Source organism: Botrytis byssoidea (genome assembly GCF_014898295.1).
Source record: "Botrytis byssoidea strain MUCL 94 chromosome Unknown BBYS_013, whole genome shotgun sequence".
Lineage (NCBI taxonomy): Eukaryota > Fungi > Ascomycota > Leotiomycetes > Helotiales > Sclerotiniaceae > Botrytis > Botrytis byssoidea.
This window is the reverse complement of record NW_024065854.1, coordinates 825,584-846,583: the sequence shown is the minus strand read 5'-3', so window position 1 is coordinate 846,583 and position 21,000 is coordinate 825,584. Positions and strand designations below refer to the sequence as shown.

The following is a 21,000-nucleotide window of genomic DNA, read 5'->3' as shown; positions in this document are numbered from 1 at the left end:
CGGTCAAATACCTATTGCATGTATCGTAGAGAGTACTCTTAGTGGTGGAGTCTTGTGAAAATTTGATCGAGTGAAAAATTTTCATTATTATTACTTTCTTCTTGTGTGATTGCATGTGTTTTGGCGTTAGGGCTGGACGTCAATGGCAGTGGGGTCACCAGTAGTTTGAGATTCCAACTATTTAACGTTGAAGCTGCATGATGGCGTAAGGAGAAGATTTTTCATATCGGTGGGTTTAGTAGTAGGAGTGGATATATCATGGATAAATACTTTGTGGACTTTTATTTGTGAATATACTACAAGTACATAATGAAAATTATGTAGAGGAAGTTGTTGACGAGCCGACCATTTGAATAAAGTAGATGCACGTGTAAGACGATCGAAGATGAGGGCTTCTTACTGGGATGGTGACTCCAATGTAAGTGCATGGAATGAGTTAGTCAAGTTGAGTTTCGCTACCTAGTCGGCCCTGATGCTTTAATGATCCAGGCAATGGGATGATGACAGACATTCGTGGAGACAATAATTCAGCATCCGTCTGTCTACGTATTCTCACTAGATTATTGTGTGCACTGGGCTCTACGTGGATGATGCAGACCGTCAGCAAATTTGATCATGCCAGTAAAAACCATGGAGCTGTATGATGTTGGCCCTGCTGGGATGCGAACATATCCCCCGTCAGAAGTTCCAAAGTACCCCGCCTCGGTATGAGCTTTGTAACTGTGATTGACTCTAATAAGACGACATAATGCCATCGTGAAATCAAGTCTATTCTATGTATGGAGTAAGTATGATTGATGTATGGAGTGAGCATACTTGCTATCAGAAGGTGGGCATCTATAGTAGTTAGCGTAAGGCATATTGTAAAAATGTAGTAAAATGCATCGTCCAGATCAATGTCCACAATCTGATCTGGACAGCAAAACTCTTTTGGCCCCCGTTTCAATCTCCATAACATGTACACATACGAAAAGCCCGTCAAAACAGGGAAGAGGCAGCTGAATCGTTTCCAAGGCCAGCGTAACTACCAAATGATTGCACAAACAGCGCGAATGATTGACTGCCATTTCCTTCTCGTGTTGGCGGAGAAAGACCCTTCGCGAAGCTCCCAAACCCTGGGTCTATTTTATACACAAGGAAAGAAGAGCAATGAAAGATTGAGATGAGGCCTTTGACAGAGCAAGGAACAAACTTACATCGCAACATATGTGAGAAGCTTCATGGTGTCAGGGCCGATAAGCGACAGGATTCTAGAATGATGGAACTTACATTCAGGTTGAAAGTATGATCCTCCTTGATCCTTTCAGACGACATAGAACTATTGATAGGGCTTTGTTGACGCTGAGATTCCAAAAAGTGTCTACGAGATTCAAGATGAAAAAATGCACTTATTCCATGAGTTAGATTGATGCAACTTTGACCCTTGATGCTCATATACTCATACAAAGGCTTTTTGGTACCCTCGAATTGCTATATTTTCAACTGAAGCTCTGAAAAGGCATATCTTACCGGAAACCCAGCACCGATCACATTTAGATGACAAAACATGAGTCATTATATTCCTACAAGTCTTCCTCCTCCCCATCCTCATCATCCTCATCATCCCCAGCACCTCCATCCTCCCCATTTTCATCATCGTCCTCTTCACTATCGCTTGTGCCACTCCCTTCGCTCTCACCCTCGCTCCCTGGATCATAATCTTCCTCATCCTCATCTTCCTCGTCCATCGCTGCCTGTTCCGCTTCCTGCGCTGCCCTTTCCAGCTCTCCCGCTTCCGCATTTCCTACAACATTTCCGTCTTCATCCTTCATCACATTCACATTCAGCCGCTTGGCCTTACGCTGTTCGGCCATACTCTTATCTTGCAACCCATATCTCTGTACATACTCGTTTATGCCAGTGAAATCTTCTTGATCTATCATTTGAAATTCCGTTTCCTCGGTAGCGTCTTCGCCGCCTGAGACTGACATATCAATGTCGAGTGAAATATTAAAGGTACGCTGTAAGACATTTGTGAAGGATAGTGCAGCAATGCGGTTGTGTGGTAAGAATAACAATGGCTTTTTATATCCCCATAGGATTCCAGTAGGCAGAAAAAACAAGTAACCGTCTTTAGATCCTCTGAATGCTTTTACATGCACCGCTTTCTCGCTTGGTCGATGACTTTGCTTGACTGCACTCGCAAACAGCTTAGAGTCTGATTCAGTGATCTTGAGGACATTGTCGACGGCCTTCAACCGGGCGGTAATAGCCCAGTTAAAAAGTGTTTTGTAGTCATCGGAGACAGCTGCAGCTGCTGAACTATCTGTTCCAGCAACAGTCCCTGATTTTGGCGCTCCATCTGTGATGGTGAAGACTAATGGTTCAGGTACGGACTGTGCAGATACTGAGAGTTTTGAGGGTGATATAATAGAGTTCTTGGGGAAGAGTATGTAATTGTATTGTTTTTGCGTTTTCTCTGGGACTGGGAGGCAAAATATATATTCTACGATACTAGTCAGCAAGATTCCAGTAATGTGTGAGTATGAGGAGTACCAATGTCCTTCCATGCATAGCTCATGCCAGATGCAGGTTCATCAGAGGTCGGCAATCGTGCATATAGATGTGTTGATGTGAAACAGAGGGTATATTTCTTGCGCTGCGGTATTACCATTGAGATCTCTTTTATCTCAAGCAAGACTGGATCTTCTCCAGTAGCAGGCGCGCTTCCAACGCTGTTTGATGTGCCATTTGTGCTATTGGGGATGCTTCGACTTGCGAGGCTCTCATCTATGCGACGTTTCTTTGAAGCTGGCTCTGATGCTTGCTGAGTTATTGTCTCACAGACATATAGGGAAATTTGATTGAATAGCTCGATATATTCTGGACCAGCTATGCTTATAGGTTAGTTTGAATATCAAAACTATCAATTCTTCCATGGCTGTTGGCGCATTATTGACTTTTTATTTATATCTCTTTTCTTGCAAGGCTGAGAGATATGTACTTTACCTTGTGATGCTGACGCTATGGCGTTCTGTATATCTGGACGAGATTGGAAAGCCTTTTGCAGACTAGCTTGATCCAATTCAATACCCATACTGAAAATTTCAGTGAATGAGTACGAGTATATGTATATGTATTAATGTGATGATATGTTGTTACTTTTTTATAACAAGACGACGCGAATCTTCTAAAGTATGGAGAACGCGCTTGGGTGACAGACGAAGCCTTGTGATGATGTCAGGCTATCATGAGTTTCGATGCGAAGAGAATTGGTTTCCAAGGGAACAAAACAAGCAAAATCAACCACCAGGTACATACCCAGATACACTCGATCAATCAATCGTATCTTCCGATAAGATTACTTGTTAGCTAGGACTTATGTAGTTTGCTTTTGCCGCTGCTTTCCCTTAATCTTAGCCGCCATCATTAAGAACATATATCATTGGGGCAATTGACAAACATAGCCAATCAATCACAACCGAACAACGTAGATGCAGAGGATTTTAATAATCGTATATTAGTTTCAAAGGTGACAGTAGGACTGTGACAATACACCTAATCCTATCACCTTCTCTTGCTTCATTGAAATCGTTCTAAAAACATTCTGACCGGCAATCGTACAAATGACAATGATAGTGTGAAGATATGGAAGCAGGATGCCATGGGAAAACGCCAAAACTCCCCCAAGGATATTAACACATAGAACCGTTCCAAAAGAAATGCGCCTAGCCTAAGGTGGCTGCGAGTATGATGATAGTGAGGATGACTGCCAGTATCAATAGTAAACAGCAAGCCTTTGATCGAGCATTCTTTTGATATCTTGCGGCACTCCTCAATTCCAGATCAGCCCCTCTTGTATCTGTGTGTACGTTCTCGACATTGTTGGCAATCGAATCAAGAGTCTCGCCCTGCTCGTTGACAATATGTGCCACGTCTCGAAATAACTCGTTCAATTCAGTGACGCCTTGTTCAATATTCCGGATCTCGGCCTCACGCTCTACTATCAACGAATCTTGAAAATCAACCTCATCCTGCGAAGCCAATCTAAGCTGCTCTTGGGATTGTTGCTGTCCAAATTGATTGCCACTCTCAGCTCCTGGTGATTGCGCTTCTTCCATTGCCGTTCGTGCCGCAGTAGCAGAGGATCGTTGTTTCTCGAGAGCTCGGCGCTGTACATTTTGGAATTCGGTCAAGTTGTTTTGGAACTCGCGCGTAAGTTTTGTTTGAGTATATTTTTGCGATGGCTATCATGAACTATCAATACCCCATCGGAATCATACTGGACATCTTATTGCTTACATTTACATCCTCCCATGATTGTATCTTCTTGACGCCATCGCCAATCTCTTTGAAGGCATCCTTTGAGTCTTCCAGGAGATCGTGAACTCTTTCCCGAACCCTCTCTGTGTCCCTCTTCGTTCCCAATAAGTTTATTTCATTTGAAAGCCTTGAGATATTTCCTGTCAATGAGAAGAGCTTTGTCATAAGGTCTTGCGATAATCTTTGGAATTCCGGATCGTCCGCATATTGAGGATCATCCTCTCTTCGCATTGTCGTCGGTTGCGACTCTAACGATGATAACTGATCGAAGGACATGATTTGGTTGTTATTGATAGTGTGAGATGTTTTCAAATGAGTGTAGACTTTGTATGATTTTTATGTACAAATTCGCTCGCTGCCTATTTCGCCCACGAAAGATGTGATAATCTGGAACGATGGGTGGGTGAGTGATGTTTGATGTGTGATATCCTAGGTTGGCTGACGTACTGACTGTAATACTGTGTGGTCTGTCTGTACCTTACCTACCTCAGCCTACCAACCCAGGGCGGGTCACCCACCAAAGTGCCCAAGTGCCTTTCGCGTCAACCAACTCTAAATTTATTTCACCTAGAAAACTGAATGTCAACAAAAGCATTTCCGTGCATTTCTATCTTTATTTAATTTTCCAACAACGAAAACATGATCAATAACCTTGCATAGATTCCAATCTCTTCTATTGATGTTTTAGTCTTTTAAGACGCAACATCTTCACAAAATTTCCACCAATGCCACCCGCAGTAAGGATTCGTCCTTATAAGGACTTTTTAACTCCAGCCTTGCACAGAAGATTTGCATTGGCAACTGCTGTCTTAGCAGCAGTATGTTACGTCGAAGCGGTATGGATTGGGGAATGGAATTCATGTAGGTCTTCTCCAGCTTCACAACTTTCAATACACAATGCTAATTAAGTCTCACAGTCCTTTGGTCATGGTTTCCTTTGGGTAGAGCTGGTATTCGAACCGGCCTCTTCTTCATGTGCGCATTTATGATATTCATCCTTCGAGTGGCCCAATTACACGTAGGGATCAGAACCTCAAACTCGAGCTTCCACACCTTTACACAATATGCGCCCAAATATCAGACGGTTCAGACAGCACTTTGGTATCTCTTTTCAGCGTGGTTCTTCAGCGAGATATACGTTTGGTCGGTTTCTGAGAGCGCAGGTCTTAATCGCATCAAGCTTGCAGCAAAAACAAGTCGACCGATATTGAACGAGAAACCTATATATTTGACAGTCTTCCTTTTATTTAATGCCCTCGTCCAAGCCGGATTCCACCTTTGGTACGACTATGATCGCATCGACATTCCACTTACGAAGACTGGACCAGAAGTTTCATCTGAGCAACCTTCGCACACAACCGTACTGCCAATGATACAATTGAAAGCGAAAGCAATGCCTCTAGCCATTCAGTGTCTTAAGCGTGTTTCTATAATGGCAGTGGTATCTCCATTTATCTATTCTATGAACATCAGCCTTCCCATCCCATTTGTCTTGCCGATTTACACCTTCAATATCAGAGAGAGCGTTTGGGGTTTTACTCGATCATTTGCAAAGATTTTCTGGAATTTGCCCAAGGCTGCCACTCCTCCGAACGAGTTACCTTTTCACTGGACCATGGTTCTCAGGACAATCATTGCTGGGCTTATGCTTACGCTATTGTGGGAATTTGGAAATCTTGCTTTCTCTATTTATGTAGCGCAAGCGCCATTGAAGAACGACAGACCAATTACCTACGAATCTCGAGATCCAAATGGAAGTTTGCTGACTGGATTAAAAGGTAAAAAGTTACAAACAAGAGTAAGTCTCTCCCTGAAGCTCCTACTAGATTGGACTAATACCATTCAGGCGTTTGCATTTTGGGAACTCGTGGAAATTGCTCAGCGATATCAAGGGAGGCGGAAAGCCATCTTTGAAGACATTGACCGCGTTGGTGGCTCAGCTTGGTCTCAAATCCTTGCGGCATGCCTTGAAACCGTTGATGAAATCAACCAGCGTATCGAGGAATACGATCCCAAAAAACAAGCACCCGTTGTCAATGTGTACGAGGAGCAGGAAACCCCAGAAACAATATCGTCACTTCCTCGTTTACTAACCGAATCGCTCAAGGATGAACCAAGGGGCGGTCTCGTTGAGAAATCCGAACCAGCAGAGTCAAGAAGCAGGCGTTATTTAGAAGCTGTAGGCTCATTTGCAAAGAGTCAGGGAGAATTATCACCACCTGATAAGATGTCTCATCGCCGTCAGTTGAAGGACGACAAGAAGAGTGCAGCAATCAAAGCCGCACTTCCTACAAAATTCCAACAGCCCGAAGGACTTCAGAACATTCTACGGGAGCAGGCGATCATAATCCTCAAGCTGCCATTCGGAAAACCATTCAGGCAGGAATATCGAAAGGAGATTGCAAGTGTAGTACTGGGAACACCATATGGTGATCTAGGTATCATCATCGATGCTATTGACTCGGTAACCAGGTTTGCTGTGTGTAGTCTTGTTGAGGATAAATATGGAAAAGTACAGAAGGACATCAAGAATATCGTGGAAACATATACAAAGACGATTATCAAAGTGCAACATTTTAGGACCGGATTGGGGGCTCATTGGACCGACGTAGAAGGGAGGCACGAGAGTCCTGAGGTTGATCTGCTACTCGCCGTCCTCAAAAGCGGGCTTCGAGAGCTAGTCGATGCATTTGGAGACTACAGTGTGGAGTTGAAAATAAACCAGACTGCGTTGAGGGCAGCAAGAGAAGCCATGAATTTGGCTCCTCCGAGACAGGAGGATATGGAGCAAAGGCGTCGTTGAGCTATGTGTATAGAGAATGAAGTCAATGAAATAAACGTATAATGATTCTTCAGATGAGGCTTTGAATTCAATGTGTAATGAAATCAGCATTGGACTACATGACCTTAATTGAGTGAGGCTGACTACTAGGTACTGGCAAAGAGTATTTGTTTAGTTGCTGGAACTGCCAAGTAAACTTTCTTTAACGTAATTTGATAATGTCATTACACAGAGCTATGGTATTGATATCTTTTTATAAGAATTCCATAATTTCAACCTTCTCCACCAATAAAAGATAATTCCTTAAGTTTTCATGACTCTCCAATAGAGTTGGCAATAGCACTGTAGCAGTACGAGTACTGTGTCAGTGTGTTTGATATGTTACCGAATAACCGAATTATTGCGATGACGGAGTGAAATATCTCCTTGTAACCGATCGTTGCGGGGCGCCGTCGTCCCAACGAACCCGGTTGAGCTTTACAATTTGACTATACTTGCCGAAGTAAACAGATCATACGATGGTTTATTAAATACGTAGATATCTCCCACCTTCAACCTTCATTTTCTGAATCCCATCTCCTCTCTTGTTTTCTTTTTCGCTTTTGTTTTTGTTTATACCGTTGCTATAGCTCAATCTTCTCAAGATGGCATCTGCAGCAGCTTTGACAGCTTCTGCTGCATTGAAATCTCGAGTTAGGAGACCATCTTTGCTTAAGAAGCTTGCTCACCCTCAAGATCTGATCCCATTATTCCCCAATGGATCTTACATTGGGTGGTCTGGGTTCACGGGTGTTGGATATCCTAAGTAAGTAATAATTGCAGTTGAATTGCGGTGCTTGCCCAGTGAGGGGTCAAACGATAGCATATGATTGATTCGGTGGGAAACTAATACTGATCGAAACTGTGTAGGAAGATCCCAACAATGCTCGCAGATCACGTAGAGAAGAACAACTTACAGGGCAAGCTCAAGTACTCCCTTTTCGTAGGTGCAAGTTCCGGAGCGGAAACGGAAAATCGATGGGCAGAATTGAATATGATCGAACGACGAAGCCCTCATCAAGTCGGAAAGGCTATTGCAAAGGGCATCAACAATGGCAACATCAATTTCTTCGACAAACATCTGTCCATGTTTCCTGTAGATTTGGTTTATGGATTTTACACAAAAGATCGACCCAACAAAAAGCTGGATGTGGTTATTGTTGAAGCTACAGCTATTACCGAAGATGGCGGTATTATTCCTGGAGCTTCCGTTGGAGCATCACCAGAATTGATTCAAATGGCGGACAAGATCATTGTTGAAGTCAACACCTCTATGCCTTCTTTTGAGGGACTCCACGATATCACCATGACCGAGCTTCCACCAAAGCGGAAACCATACTTGATCATGGCACCAGAGGACCGTATTGGAACAACCGCAATCCCTGTTGACAGCGAGAAGATTGTTGCCATCGTCGAATCTGATTATCAAGATCAAACTGTACCAAATGCGCCGGAAGATGCTACGTCGCGTGCAATTGCTGCTCATTTGATTGAATTCCTTGAGCACGAAGTGAAGCATGACCGACTTCCCAAGAACCTGCTCCCAATTCAGTCCGGTATTGGAAACATTGCCAATGCTGTCATTGGTGGTCTAGCCGAGTCTAACTTCAGGAATCTCAAAGTCTGGACAGAGGTGCTTCAAGATACCTTCCTTGACCTCTTCGATTCTGGACGTTTAGACTTTGCAACCGCAACCTCTATTCGTTTCTCCCCAGATGGTTTCAAGCGCTTCTACGATGGATGGGAGCAATACTTCGACAAACTTTTGCTTCGCTCACAGCAAGTCTCTAACTCCCCTGAGATCATCAGAAGATTGGGAGTTATCGGAATGAACACACCAGTTGAGGTCGATATCTACGCACATGCAAACAGCACAAATGTTATGGGCTCTCGCATGTTGAACGGCCTCGGTGGTTCAGCTGATTTCCTCCGTTCTTCCAAATACAGTATCATGCACACACCATCTACTAGGCCATCCAAGACTGATGCTCACGGTGTTTCTTGCATCGTTCCTATGTGCACACACGTCGATCAAACCGAGCATGATTTGGATGTTGTCGTTACTGAACAAGGACTCGCTGATGTCCGAGGATTGAGTCCAAAAGAGCGAGCCAAGGTCATCATTGAAAAGTGCTCTCATCCAGATTATAAGCCAATCTTGGAAGACTACTTCAGAAAGGCCGAGTTCGAGTGTATGAGAAGAGGCTGGGGTCACGAGCCCCATCTGTTGTGGAATAGCTTCGACATGCACAAGGCATTCGATCAAGAGGGAAGCATGAAGGCACTTAAGACTTGGGGTTAGATAGTGTGTAAAAAGTGAGATTGCATGGCGGGGAGATGTAGATATTGGAATACTGGAGCACGGCATATATCATTGTGGGCTTACTGGAACGGGGCGCACATGAGGATAGATTTATACATTAAATCAAAAGGCATTTCATACCAGTTTTTTCTTCTTTATGTGGTAGATTATTTACGTGATCGAACACCAATATCCAATGGCGATCTAAACACCAAATTACCTACTCATACCAGAGCAATGAGCTTCCAAACCAACGAATAGACCGACAAATGTTTATACTGGTATTTGGGAATCGAATTTATCGATGCCAAATCCAATACCTGTAATTTAAGAACCATTTGTCCGCTCCTACCTGAGCATCTTATGCTAAACCAACGATTATGACCAAAAAATGCGCTTCCTGGCTCCTTGCTTCAAGTGATGGAAATGGGCTAGACGGCCAAGTACGATATGAGAAAGTTGTGTAGACTAAACGCTCAATCTAAGAAGCACTTGATTTAGTGTCGGGCTCTTTCGATCCTAAGCTATCTGTTGGCATTTGGGAGCCAGAGCTAGAGCCACTTCGCTCATCTCTCGCTGTCTTTGTCATTTATTACCAAGCACTACTTGTCAGTGGGGGATATGGTGGACATGCCATTTTGGCTACTTTTCTTGTCCCCTCTTATAAGACTATTTTGTAGGCATCGCTTTACGGTCGACACTTTCTGACTTTCGCTTTTCTCCCGCGCGTTATCAGTGGGTTGACCTTGGAAATGTTTAGTGGCGGAGGGCATCTTGACTTTGAAATGCAGCTCTGTGGCGAATGTTTCAGATTTTCGTGCTTAGAAAGTTGAATTATTTCTGAATAAGAGAGTGATTCGGGAGACTTTTCTGGTATTGATATGCGAGGATATGTTGGCTTTTGTCTCTCAAATCATTTGGTTGTGGAGTATGAAAATTTCGAGGAGGAAGTGACCCTTAAGTTGACTTTTCACGGAGAAGAAACTCAGTCACAGCTGCTGGAAGATAGTCATAGCAATGAAACTCTTCCACAGTCATTAATTTTGGACCGAATTGCTCAGCTCATGCTCGAATATATAGGCTTAGGTATTCAAGCGCCATTATTTCCCCCATATCGAAGAAGCATATGCAGTTATATGACTCGATTTTCATGCGAGTGTAATAAAGCTACGAATGTTGGTTATTCCCAACGGTTCCTCGCAGACATATGGGCTTCTAACACATAACAATGATATCTTATAGGAGACAAGCTATGGACATGAAACTCATGACTCGCGCGCTTGAACATTTGGATCTTATTCACGCAATGAATCAAGCCATTCGCATGCCAGAGCAGAAATGTGCAAGTACAAATGAACTGGTGTGGAATTGCTAAGACCTCATGATGTGCGATTCTTGTTAACTATGTTTGACATTCGCGTTGTACCATTCCACTCTATATCTTGCTAGCTCCTAATTCTTGAGCGCAAACAATTTCTCCAAGCTGGCGACCTGGTAGAGTTATTACAAGATAGCCCTAAGAACTTCGGTCTTCAGTTTAGCAACCCAATTCAACCGCCTGTCATGCCGTCAAATGGACTACCCTCAGTCTTTACCATCGATTAGCCTACCACGTTTGTGAGAATTTAGTAAAAAAGATTGATTTGGCTTTGTGGGAGAGATACTTACAATGAGCAGTTCTATCTATGACTCAAGCTTCTTGACAATTTCAAAAAGCTCTTTGACTGACGTCTGTAGTTCAAGGATGATTTTCTCTGCAATATCGAGTCTTTCCTGGGCTTCTTGAAGTTCTTTGAAATGCGCTCTCAACCACTTGACATCTTTCAATTGTTCATCTGTGGCACTTGCGAGATGTCCTTTCTCAGGCATGGTGATGGTGCTTGGATCGAAAGGCGGAATAGGACACAATTGGTGGTGTGGTAAATTGGTGAGATGCTTGTGGTTCTATGCGTTGTGGTGTGATTATTCAATTCCAGTTTGATTGTGAGAATTGGTGCTTGTTATGGTGGTTGTCTTTCTTTGTCTAAGTTTGGGTGCTCAAAGAGCACTTTTACCTCCTTTACGGCAGGTGTTCATGGAACATTTGCTATTTTGGATAATTAAGTACTACAAATGTGTGAAACTATATACCTTGGCGATTTCATGGGCAGAGCGAATTCACTCGCTGTAGGTAATGAACTCTCAACAGCATCATTGCGCAGTTCATGATTGGCTTGCACATACACAGTGGTCGTTTGGTGTTGGGAAGATCAGAAAAATGATGATGCACTTTTTATTCTCATCTCCAACCTTCTTTGAGCTCAATTATTCTGTGTAATTAAACATCAAATATTGGCAGTTTGTTTTTCCAAAGATATTACATAGAATATATCCTAAATAATCTCAAAGCCATCCAAAAGTTATTCATTTCATGAAATTCGGAACATACACAGTCACTTGATGAGTCATGCTAAGTGAACGTGGGGGCAGGAGGAGGAGAACTGCCCGGCAATGCAATTGTTTCATTGGAAAATGTATATTGCAGTTGTTTTACTATCTCATGATTCAGGTTGCTGGGACTTCCATGAAATGATAATCCATCATTGATCAAAGTCGAATAGTTTAGGCTCCGGCCAATCTATGCAGTTCCTGCCATGAAACACAATGAGTTCGCCTTTACGTAATCCTGTACGCTCGATATTTCCCAAATAGAATGCTCGCCAAAGGTCTCCCGTGCAATCATGGTACATCGGTCTTCAATTAACCAAACCCCGGGGAGCAATACAATTGTGATTGTTATCAGAATCTCCCAATCAACTGTCAAAGCGTGCAAGCTCCTCACGTTCCGAAGTTGTTGTTGATCTGCTCAGTCTCCAGAACTCCAGTCTTGACCACTCGCACGTGGGGCTCTGTGGGGGTCACTTCGAGCGATAAATCACACTCTCGAGCTGATTGATCCGTCTTTCAAAGGCTTGAGTGACTCCCTTCAATTCGTTTTCAAGTGACTTGACCTTGTTATTTAACTTCTCGATTGCCTGCGAGTCTGTATTTCTGGACAACTTGGCTTCTTCCTGGGATTTCGAAAGATTGTTAACGAGTGTCGAAACCTTCTGTAGTAGAGTCCACGCCGAAGAGACGTTCATCTTCGGCAAAGTTGTGGATTCTTTCTCAGGCATGGCGTTGTTTTGATTTGGAATACTATGAGAATGGTGAGCAGGCTGTTCAAACTCGTTGGCCTAGTTATAGACCTACTTTGATATGGGTATTATTGCTGGATGTATTGCTCCTGTGTTTGTTAAGGTTGCAGGTTCTTGTACGGCTCTGTGTTTATTTGTGAGTGAAGTATCTATTTACGAAACCTGTGGCAAGCTTTATGGATATTCAATGTGCTAATGCTGTGAATGAATTTTATGACTGGCATGGATTATTCAAAATAGTGTGGAAATGACTCTCATATAAATTTTCCGCCACTAAATGATATGCGGGGATAGTCATTCACTAAAAACTGTTGAAGGTATTCTGGGATAGCGAGAGCTGGAAGTTTTGAAGCAGTGTTTTGTCATTGTCAAAATAGATATGTATTAAAATATCCCCTTTGAGTGGTATATAGAAGTCAAAAAATACTAGATTCTGGAGGAATTAGCAGTAAATTTATTATTCCGAAGACGTTTTATTCGAAATTGTGATTCCGAAAAAATTAGCCAGGTGGTATTATAGTCAGTACAGATCTAACCGGTCACGGCTTGCTTTATCTCATGAAACTCCACCCGAGATTGCCAATATTTCCCGAGAGGTAGCAAAATTTGGGTTCTCAGGCAAAGAGCCTTGAATTTTAGACATTTCTTACAGATATCGAAGGGATGCCATCGCCTCTCTTAGAAATCTATTCTACTCCTATTCAAATTATGCTCATGGTATTTGGAGAATATCACGAGAATATAGTGTACTCATATTCTTATAGAAGCCTACAAGAAAGCAACAAACACCAATTTGAAGATCCAAGGAATACATATGTCAGAAACTGGTGGCATCGGCAGTCCCATTGCCACCAACACTGCGTGATAACATCAGTACTTCACTCGACAATCTACATCAACCCACATCTCCTAAACCAGCATTCAGCTTCCTCAGCCTATGAGAAAGTGTCAGTAGTGTCTTATGGAATCTGCTTTACAAAGTTCGCTCACTTTAGTCTGCTCCTCGCATGCAGTTGCTGACCTTACTTTCCCAGGAGGCAGCGGCATTTCATCAAAGGTCTTGGCTGCCCCCATATTCTTCACCACGCTTTGTAAGTCCTCATCGCTGCTAATTTCTTCGACAAATTTGGATGTTCGACCTTTTGCTACCATTCGAGAATGAAAGATTTGTGGCTGCGCAACTGGACCGGAAATGATAGAAGAGTCTCTAAGCATTATGTTTCGACCCCGGCAGGAGCCCCACTGTGCTGTGGATGTTCTTCTGGAGGTTCTCTCTGTGACATTTTCATCTACCCGTTTTTTAGTCTCAGAGTAATTTGGTTCCAAATCTTCGGCCATAATGCGAATGAAAACCGAAAGTATATTTCAGCAGCAACATTGTAAGTAGTACTCTGCTATATATTCATACGAATACAATATCCTTTGATCAATTCTAGTCATCTAAGACACCTTCTTAGAACGCTCCAGAGTTGGATAGATACATCTTTAGAATAAATGCTTCACTGCCAGATGAGATTCAAGATTCCAGATTCGCAGAAACTGATCTTACTGCTTGAAACTTCCCGCTCTGTCATTCTTTGTTGTTGATACACCGTGCGAGGAAATCCAGCATTGTTGCTTGGTTTCACAATTCCACATCCAGAAATTCAGAGAACACCACCAAATCAAGGCGTTGACCATCTGTGGAGGAGTGTTTGAAAGAAATAGTCTAGAATTACGATCGTTAGAATATTAGTCTTGGTGTAAGCGAACCCGAAGATTATGAAGTATGGCAAATTTGCGTGATTTTAATGAGAGCAATGGTAGTTGAATGAAGATACGCAATTTTAGACTAATAAACATATCTCCGGAAAGAAAGCCTGCTTCCTATACTCATGACTACTAATTCGGATACTATCCCTGGCGATGTTACTGATGAAATTGAAGTCTTCAATACAGAAACATACCGCCAATCCTTATTCCAATTATTGTTGTGCCTTTGAAATCCGAAATTCTGATGTGTACTTTCGACGTTATGAGAAACCCCACCAAAACCCCTTTCAGACCTCCATGCATGCCTTTCTCAAACTAAGCTCCGGAACAATGCTCCATCCCCTTAAACATCAACTCGAACATGTCCTTCTTGTCTTTAAATTCAATCAGCAACTGGCAATCTCTCGAATGCTCCGTATGATACTTACTGATGATTGCCTGTTTCTTGGCGACATGACCTTTCTTTGCAACGCCAGGCCCACTCTTTCTACATGATTATTAGCGAGATCTCCTGACAGCATTCGTACAAATGGGCTGGTAGTGCCAGCAAAGACTTACCCAATTGCCCTCACATTATTTTCGCTATGGGATAGTTTAGGATTTTTTTCCTTAATCGAGGATTGTGAAATGGGTAAATTGGAGGAAAAGTTCCCATGTCTTGGCGCAGGGTCTGTGATTAGAGACCAAGCATTAGTGAAAGGGCAGAAGAACACAAGTTTGGGTAAACTCCAACCTTCGCTAGTCTCACTCCAAGTATCCTCCTTATGATGTATATTTTCTTTTGCTTGCACAGGAACCAATCCACATCGCCGCAAAACCGCGTAATATCTAATCTGACTCTCAAGAAGATCATCTACGACTAGCTTGCATGATTCCACATCATAATTATCGAGAAATTCCTGGCGTCTCCTCTTCTTAGCTTCTGCTCGAGTTTCTTGAATAATCTTCGGTGTCTCTTCTGTATCAGACAGTGTCTCCAAAGACAGCCTTTCGTCTTCCGATACCTCGAGTGTAGACAAGGTTCGTTCCTCAGAGCTAGTGATGGGTGGAATCACACTATCTATGTGTTCTCCGCGCATTTTGTAATCTCTGTACCGTTCTTCGGGTCTTTTGGCTTCAATTTGATGATTGATGTTCATGAGAAGTCCGAGATCGACAAACGGCGGCGTATTAGTAGAAGATTTCGTGCAATTTGATTCCATGATGAGTTAAGTTGATAAAAGATTTCTTAATATTAGGTTCCACAATTTACTCGAATAAGTAATACAAACATAAGCGTTTGTTATCGTTGTTCATTCGTGAAAGGAAAGCAAGAAACTCAAGGTGATTAGGAGGAAGCTCCTAGAAATAGGGATACTCGATTGGCTCACAAAGTGGGTTAATTTTAGTGAATTGATGAAAATAACACCACGATACCAGTGATATATAAAATTTGCATCATCACAAACATATCTTGACAGTAAAAATGACCACGCGAAATGCAATTGAATTGGCCTCGAATTGCTAGGTTTGACTAGTGTGAATTGCCTGTACAAATAAACGTCCTCCGAAATCACCAAAGCAATTGCGGTGTGGAAATAATCCGCACAACCGTCTACATAAGTATCTCTAGCAAATGCCCCATGCTAAGTAATGATGGTCCTTTCGGGGTCTATCAATTGTAATCTAAAAAGTCCCAATCTTCTCACAATTAACGGTATGCTCTTAGTACATATAACACGATAATAATCATAGACTTGAACCGAAAACAAGCTCAACACTTTCCGGCGAGCGGCATAGAAGTCCAATATGTAGCTGCAGCTTTGCACAACTTGAGACCGTAGAATTACTCAAGTCTCCTGTCAAAGCAGGTATAATCAAGAAGCCTTTCAGTATGTTGACCTTCCATCTTCTTCAAAATCATAAAACAGAATGAGATGAGACGGTTCTGTGATCCCTCAGTTTCTCTTTAAGAGACTTGAAGGCTCACCCTTTCTTTCAAATCTCCTCTTGCCCCCCTTTTTATTCTTCTTTTTGTTCCTATTTACTTTTTTGTCCTTCTTTTCCTCATTAGTTGCCTGTTTCGTTTCCTCATCAAACGCAAATTTATGAGGTTCGGCCATTTGCTTTGCCAACCCAAATACATCGTGTAGTTCCTGTTTATCTAAGCTAGCAGCAGCTCTAATATGATACAAATTGGGATGCATCTCCTTCAATAGTACTTCGAGGTACTCTTCAATATCTTCCTCTGGCTTTCCTCCGCTCATCAATTCATTCTCGACTTTGACAACAACTCTTCTCTCCTCAATCGTCGATAAGGGACTATCATCAATGATCAACATTCTGAAAGTGTCAACTAGTTCCTGTGACTTGTCAAACATTGCAATCCAATCTTCACTTAAGCAATCAGAAGCTTTCATTCTTTTCAAATCCCCATACACGTTTTTAATCAATTTTCCCGTGGCTTTCTCGAGTTCCAGTTGCGAATTAATTGCTGCACACAGCAGATGTGCGACGCGGCGTTCATAGTTGATCTGTTTTTCAATGCTCGACATTGCGTGGCTGAGAAGTTGTTCAAAGAAGTCGATCTAATCGAAAAGAAGACTGAAGTATAGATTTATCTGAGGATGATCCGCCGTTCGTCTCGAGGTCTCCAAGTGTCCAGAGTCCTGCTATTTTTGAATGCTTCGAGTTTCAGGACTTGTGCCAAATAGAGAACTGGACTATCCGCAACTGGTCTTTGAACTCCTTGAATGCCTGAGTTTGTGCTATTCTTCCAGTTGTTTAGCCCCAATCTTTGTATCCCAGTTGCGATTGAAAAGAGTCAGAATTTAATTCCTAACTGCTTATCTCGATATTTATCTCACTTGCTTAAATTTGTGCCATTTCTTCGAATGCTTTAGCTGACAGATTTTACGGAGCGTGACAATCGTGATAATGAAGAGCACTAGAATTCAATAAAGGGTATTTTGAATCAATTGCTAGGAGAGTTCGTTTTGATAATTTTCTGGAGAAATAGGATGATGAGGCTGTGGACAGTGTTGAAAGGGAAGGTCGAATCTAAGATGAAGATTGAGAGTTCAAAGGTACAAACATGGCAGGTACAAATGACTCTGGGTGTATACCACAAGGTTCCAATCAACTTGCAGACCTCGCACATGATTTAGTAAAGAATCTGGGTGCGTATAAGTTTCTTCAATGACAAACATAATCAGCACAAAAAGAATGCTGGGTAAGTGCTTTGATAAAATAATTATCAAAGTTAAATCGAAGCTGTGTAGAATGTAGCAACTCATACTTTTGGTCGGTGGTCAAACCTCATACCTAAGAGATGGATTCATAAGATCATCCACTCTACTTCAAGCCTTACGTACTGTATAGGGTATGGGTAAATTGAAAAGCTTCATCCCAGTAACCTGTCTAATACTTGAACTGACTTGTAATGTTGCACCAGTCTTGTATGAATCGAAATTTGCCCCCTCCGGAATGAAAACTGGGACTTTGAGCTTTCAACTGGTACCAGAACAAAATATCACCTCTCACTTTGGATAGTAAGTCCGTGACAGGTTCACTCAATAGGTGTTAATATCAAAGCAGTTGATGTTGGATATCCGAAAAAGCATTGAAAGGCCGTGTCAATGTTGTACTGTGAGATTGCACAATGGGATCGCATTTTTCAACGTGGATTTTATTTCTATCACACAAGTTCTTTGAGAATAAATATCCAAAAGCCAGGCAGTTCTTTCTGTGTCGTGGGTCAACCCTCCCATTCCAAGCATCCAGTACCCGTGATTGTATCTGCGGAATGATGTTGTCGAATCTCCTTACTTTTAGTTAGTAAATGGACTTATATCGCTGCTATGAGCTTACCATATCATTATTTTGTCCTAATTAGGATTTTTTTTCTATCCATCCATTGGCCTTTTCTTTTCGCATAGCTGCAACCTCTTTTTGGCGGAGTGAAATTTCCAGCTCCAGACGTTTGTTCTCTTCCTCAAGCATCACTGCCCTCCTCTCCATCCTTTTTATCTCGTTCTTAGTAACTTCGGACGCCTCAGCCGATGCTTTAGAGGCGCTGATGATCGGATTTGTCTTCATTTCGAAGTTATTCTGTTTTGACAATTAGATAAGCTAAAAATGTTCGTAAAGAGCAAATCTTACCACGGAAACTCGGGGAGAAGATGATTCTAAGTGTGTGATGAGCTCCAATATTCGACGAGGTGAAGATATGTAAATGGTTATCTGGATCTATTTGATGTACTTAGCGACAAGTTGCAATTTAACTAAGGTTATACAATATTTAGTCATACCTGGTAATGTTTGGTTCGACTATGTTGACTTGAATCAGGAAGCTATCCCAATTTGTGCAAGTTGTGCAAGTTGTGAAGTTCGGTGCTTGGATTATTTGTATCTTGTTGGGTAAAAGGAGAGGGAGGGAGGAAGCAAAGAGTTTTGTGGAAAAGGTAAAGGAAGTTATGTCAGACTCATCTTACTTTCAGTCATGGAATAAATGCTCCCAAGAATCACTTATGACTCTAAATTGGCTAGGCCGTGACTGTTCATCGCAAAAAGCTAGAATCCATTCAAGCTTTCTACTGAGTGGCAATACTACAGTATAATAAGATGCATTCATTTTGACGAAAGATCATACTGAGTAAGGTTTGAATTCATTTTCATTTGTGTGTCAAGAACTATCAAAGCCATGCATAATTTTGCCCAAGATCGATTGCCACTCTTCCAGCTAAATCTATCCCAGCTCACAAGTACCGCGTCTACTGCACTTATCTTCTCAGCCAACAACGTGTACTATTCAATAACATAACTCATACAGAGATGGTATCAAGCAGTGCCTTCTGGTCTAAGCCCTAGATTACTTACTAACCTCACTGCCGATTCCAGTCTCTCCATTTGTGCACTAAACTATTATACTAATACCCAGAAAAGAGCCGTACATGCTCCATCTCTCAAACGAATCGCTTCGAACCTCTACCAAACGATTATCAAGACGAATAATTCGCCGAGCAATACTTGCTTGAGAAGCATCTTGGACTGTGTTATTCGAAGAATCAGGTGTACTAGGCTCCCCAGTCGGAAAGTATGAGATACTTTTACCAACCTTTGCTTCAGGGGTGCAGACAATTTCATACACATCATTCACAAATTGACGAGATATATTTTGGATGTTCGAAATATCTCTATGGATGTTTTCGATATCTTTGCGAGTTAATCCTTTTGATGCAAATCTATTTGTAGCTTCGTCGACATATGTATTGGCAATGCGAATGACGTAGAAACTCCGGAGAGTGCTGATGGCTCTAGTGCGGGGACCTTGATTGCGAACCCTCTCTTTGAGCAAGTGAATTCTTTTATCGAGCTCTACTTTGAGATTAGATCGCGTCTGTCGGTAGATTTTGCTGGAGTTCATCTTTACTTGGTTACTGATTTAGTAGTGTGACTTAGTGAGATGACTACGGGTTGAACCTGCAGCTGTTGAATCTGGTATAATATGAAGCAGGAATAATGGTGCTGATGAAACGTGAAAATTTCTGATAATGCTTTGCCGTGGTAGACGGCTTGGGTCGAATGACTTGGGTTGTTGTTCTGCAAGTGTGAAGTGCAGAAGTCAATTGAAATTGTTGGATTATGTTTCGACGTGTGGGAAGAAAAATTAGTATCCAGAATGAAGATACAAATCTGGAGAAGTTGGGGACCACTATATGTTTCAAAGAGTCATAAAAAGGTACATGGACGATGAATTGTATGATACAAGTGAACAGTAATGAGTAGTCAGAAAATGCTATTCTACTAGTCATAAGACCTCGCTGATTCATATTTCCTCCTCATTTGTGTTGTGATTCTAACATCTCCAAGCTGAAGGCGCCATTCATGTCTCCTCAGAGTGTGAAAGAGATCTTTTCCTTATGTCTAGTGACCGACACGATCAAACCTCTGCCTGTACACCCTCAGACGTCAACACCCAACTAGGATTTGGCTGTCACATCTTCGTATTATGCATGATTCGGATAATATTATAGGGGCATCATACTACAGTGCCAATACTGTGCTCTCGTTCCATTGATTTTGCAGGCAGCACGGCGATATGATTCTTAAATTCCTGTAGGAGTTTCGAAAAGCATATCAGCCGCCATTCTTTGGTCACAGATCTTGTGAGGGAGATTATACGTACTGGTGAAAGCTTTGATTACATTTGATATGCCTTTGATGACTTTTCTGAGAACATAGCAGCGCTTTTTTGTAGGTGCTACAGCTGGGAAGTCACCATGTAGCGTGTTGGGACCAGAGCGACATCTATCCTTGATTACTTCTTGGCTACTCGTGCCGTTTGTAATCGAAGATGCCTCATATGTCTGTGATATATTCTCGCCGTCAATGGTAATGGTAGGAATAGAAGAGTAGGTAAACATCATGAAAGTGGGATTCAGTGTAATATATGGATTTTGTGCTGTTAGAATAAAGAATCTGTAAATACTGGTGGATCCTTGTTTTTTGTGTGGAATTTGAGCTAGATGCTCAAAAGTGAGTACAATATTGTGAGCAGCAGATGTGAATAACTTCTTGAATTTTCGGCTACATGAATCGACTTCAGTGATCAAGAAAAATAGCATCTTAATCACCGATTACGCAATCAGAAATTTGTGGACTTCTGT

General features: G+C 42.0%; 11 protein-coding genes across 11 annotated transcripts; 3 read left to right on the top strand and 8 right to left on the bottom strand.

The window, feature by feature from the left end:
* Positions 1–655: 655 nt before the first annotated feature.
* Positions 656–3,444, bottom strand: EAE97_007069 (uncharacterized protein). Its single transcript, XM_038877583.1, has 5 exons — positions 2,989–3,444; positions 2,536–2,871; positions 1,270–2,485; positions 1,197–1,216; positions 656–837 (listed from the first exon to the last, which is right to left on the bottom strand). The coding sequence occupies exons 1-3, from the start codon at positions 3,074–3,076 to the stop codon at positions 1,563–1,565; spliced, it is 1,347 nt and encodes a 448-aa protein (XP_038731773.1). The 5' UTR covers positions 3,077–3,444; the 3' UTR covers positions 656–837; positions 1,197–1,216; positions 1,270–1,562.
* On the bottom strand, positions 3,445–4,868 carry EAE97_007068 (uncharacterized protein). Its single transcript, XM_038877582.1, has 2 exons — positions 4,282–4,868; positions 3,445–4,226 (listed from the first exon to the last, which is right to left on the bottom strand). Exons 1-2 carry the CDS (start codon positions 4,576–4,578, stop codon positions 3,708–3,710), a joined length of 816 nt encoding a protein of 271 aa, XP_038731772.1. The 5' UTR covers positions 4,579–4,868; the 3' UTR covers positions 3,445–3,707.
* On the top strand, positions 4,840–7,240 carry EAE97_007067 (uncharacterized protein). Its single transcript, XM_038877581.1, has 3 exons — positions 4,840–5,163; positions 5,220–6,100; positions 6,149–7,240. The coding sequence occupies exons 1-3, from the start codon at positions 5,028–5,030 to the stop codon at positions 7,103–7,105; spliced, it is 1,974 nt and encodes a 657-aa protein (XP_038731771.1). The 5' UTR covers positions 4,840–5,027; the 3' UTR covers positions 7,106–7,240.
* Positions 7,241–7,728: 488 nt separating this feature from the next.
* EAE97_007066 (uncharacterized protein) lies at positions 7,729–9,425 on the top strand (the record flags this gene model as incomplete). The annotated part of the gene is made up of 2 exons (XM_038877580.1): positions 7,729–7,889; positions 7,994–9,425. 2 exons carry the CDS (start codon positions 7,729–7,731, stop codon positions 9,423–9,425), a joined length of 1,593 nt encoding a protein of 530 aa, XP_038731770.1.
* Positions 9,426–10,653: 1,228 nt separating this feature from the next.
* Positions 10,654–11,030, top strand: EAE97_007065 (uncharacterized protein; the record flags this gene model as incomplete). The annotated part of the gene is made up of 2 exons (XM_038877579.1): positions 10,654–10,785; positions 10,875–11,030. 2 exons carry the CDS (start codon positions 10,654–10,656, stop codon positions 11,028–11,030), a joined length of 288 nt encoding a protein of 95 aa, XP_038731769.1.
* Positions 11,031–11,108: 78 nt separating this feature from the next.
* On the bottom strand, positions 11,109–11,294 carry EAE97_007064 (uncharacterized protein; the record flags this gene model as incomplete). The annotated part of the gene is made up of 1 exon (XM_038877578.1): positions 11,109–11,294. One exon carries the CDS (start codon positions 11,292–11,294, stop codon positions 11,109–11,111), a length of 186 nt encoding a protein of 61 aa, XP_038731768.1.
* Positions 11,295–12,322: 1,028 nt separating this feature from the next.
* EAE97_007063 (uncharacterized protein) lies at positions 12,323–13,939 on the bottom strand (the record flags this gene model as incomplete). Its single annotated transcript, XM_038877577.1, has 5 exons — positions 12,323–12,602; positions 12,657–12,725; positions 13,389–13,458; positions 13,506–13,536; positions 13,592–13,939. 5 exons carry the CDS (start codon positions 13,937–13,939, stop codon positions 12,323–12,325), a joined length of 798 nt encoding a protein of 265 aa, XP_038731767.1.
* Positions 13,940–14,668: 729 nt separating this feature from the next.
* On the bottom strand, positions 14,669–15,555 carry EAE97_007062 (uncharacterized protein; the record flags this gene model as incomplete). The annotated part of the gene is made up of 4 exons (XM_038877576.1): positions 14,669–14,727; positions 14,782–14,840; positions 14,912–15,023; positions 15,087–15,555. 4 exons carry the CDS (start codon positions 15,553–15,555, stop codon positions 14,669–14,671), a joined length of 699 nt encoding a protein of 232 aa, XP_038731766.1.
* Positions 15,556–16,290: 735 nt separating this feature from the next.
* EAE97_007061 (uncharacterized protein) lies at positions 16,291–16,887 on the bottom strand (the record flags this gene model as incomplete). Its single annotated transcript, XM_038877575.1, has 1 exon — positions 16,291–16,887. The coding sequence occupies one exon, from the start codon at positions 16,885–16,887 to the stop codon at positions 16,291–16,293; it is 597 nt and encodes a 198-aa protein (XP_038731765.1).
* Positions 16,888–18,223: 1,336 nt separating this feature from the next.
* Positions 18,224–19,757, bottom strand: EAE97_007060 (uncharacterized protein; the record flags this gene model as incomplete). The annotated part of the gene is made up of 4 exons (XM_038877574.1): positions 18,224–18,442; positions 18,494–18,580; positions 18,643–18,661; positions 19,285–19,757. The coding sequence occupies 4 exons, from the start codon at positions 19,755–19,757 to the stop codon at positions 18,224–18,226; spliced, it is 798 nt and encodes a 265-aa protein (XP_038731764.1).
* Positions 19,758–20,439: 682 nt separating this feature from the next.
* On the bottom strand, positions 20,440–20,757 carry EAE97_007059 (uncharacterized protein; the record flags this gene model as incomplete). Its single annotated transcript, XM_038877573.1, has 1 exon — positions 20,440–20,757. One exon carries the CDS (start codon positions 20,755–20,757, stop codon positions 20,440–20,442), a length of 318 nt encoding a protein of 105 aa, XP_038731763.1.
* Positions 20,758–21,000: the final 243 nt, after the last annotated feature.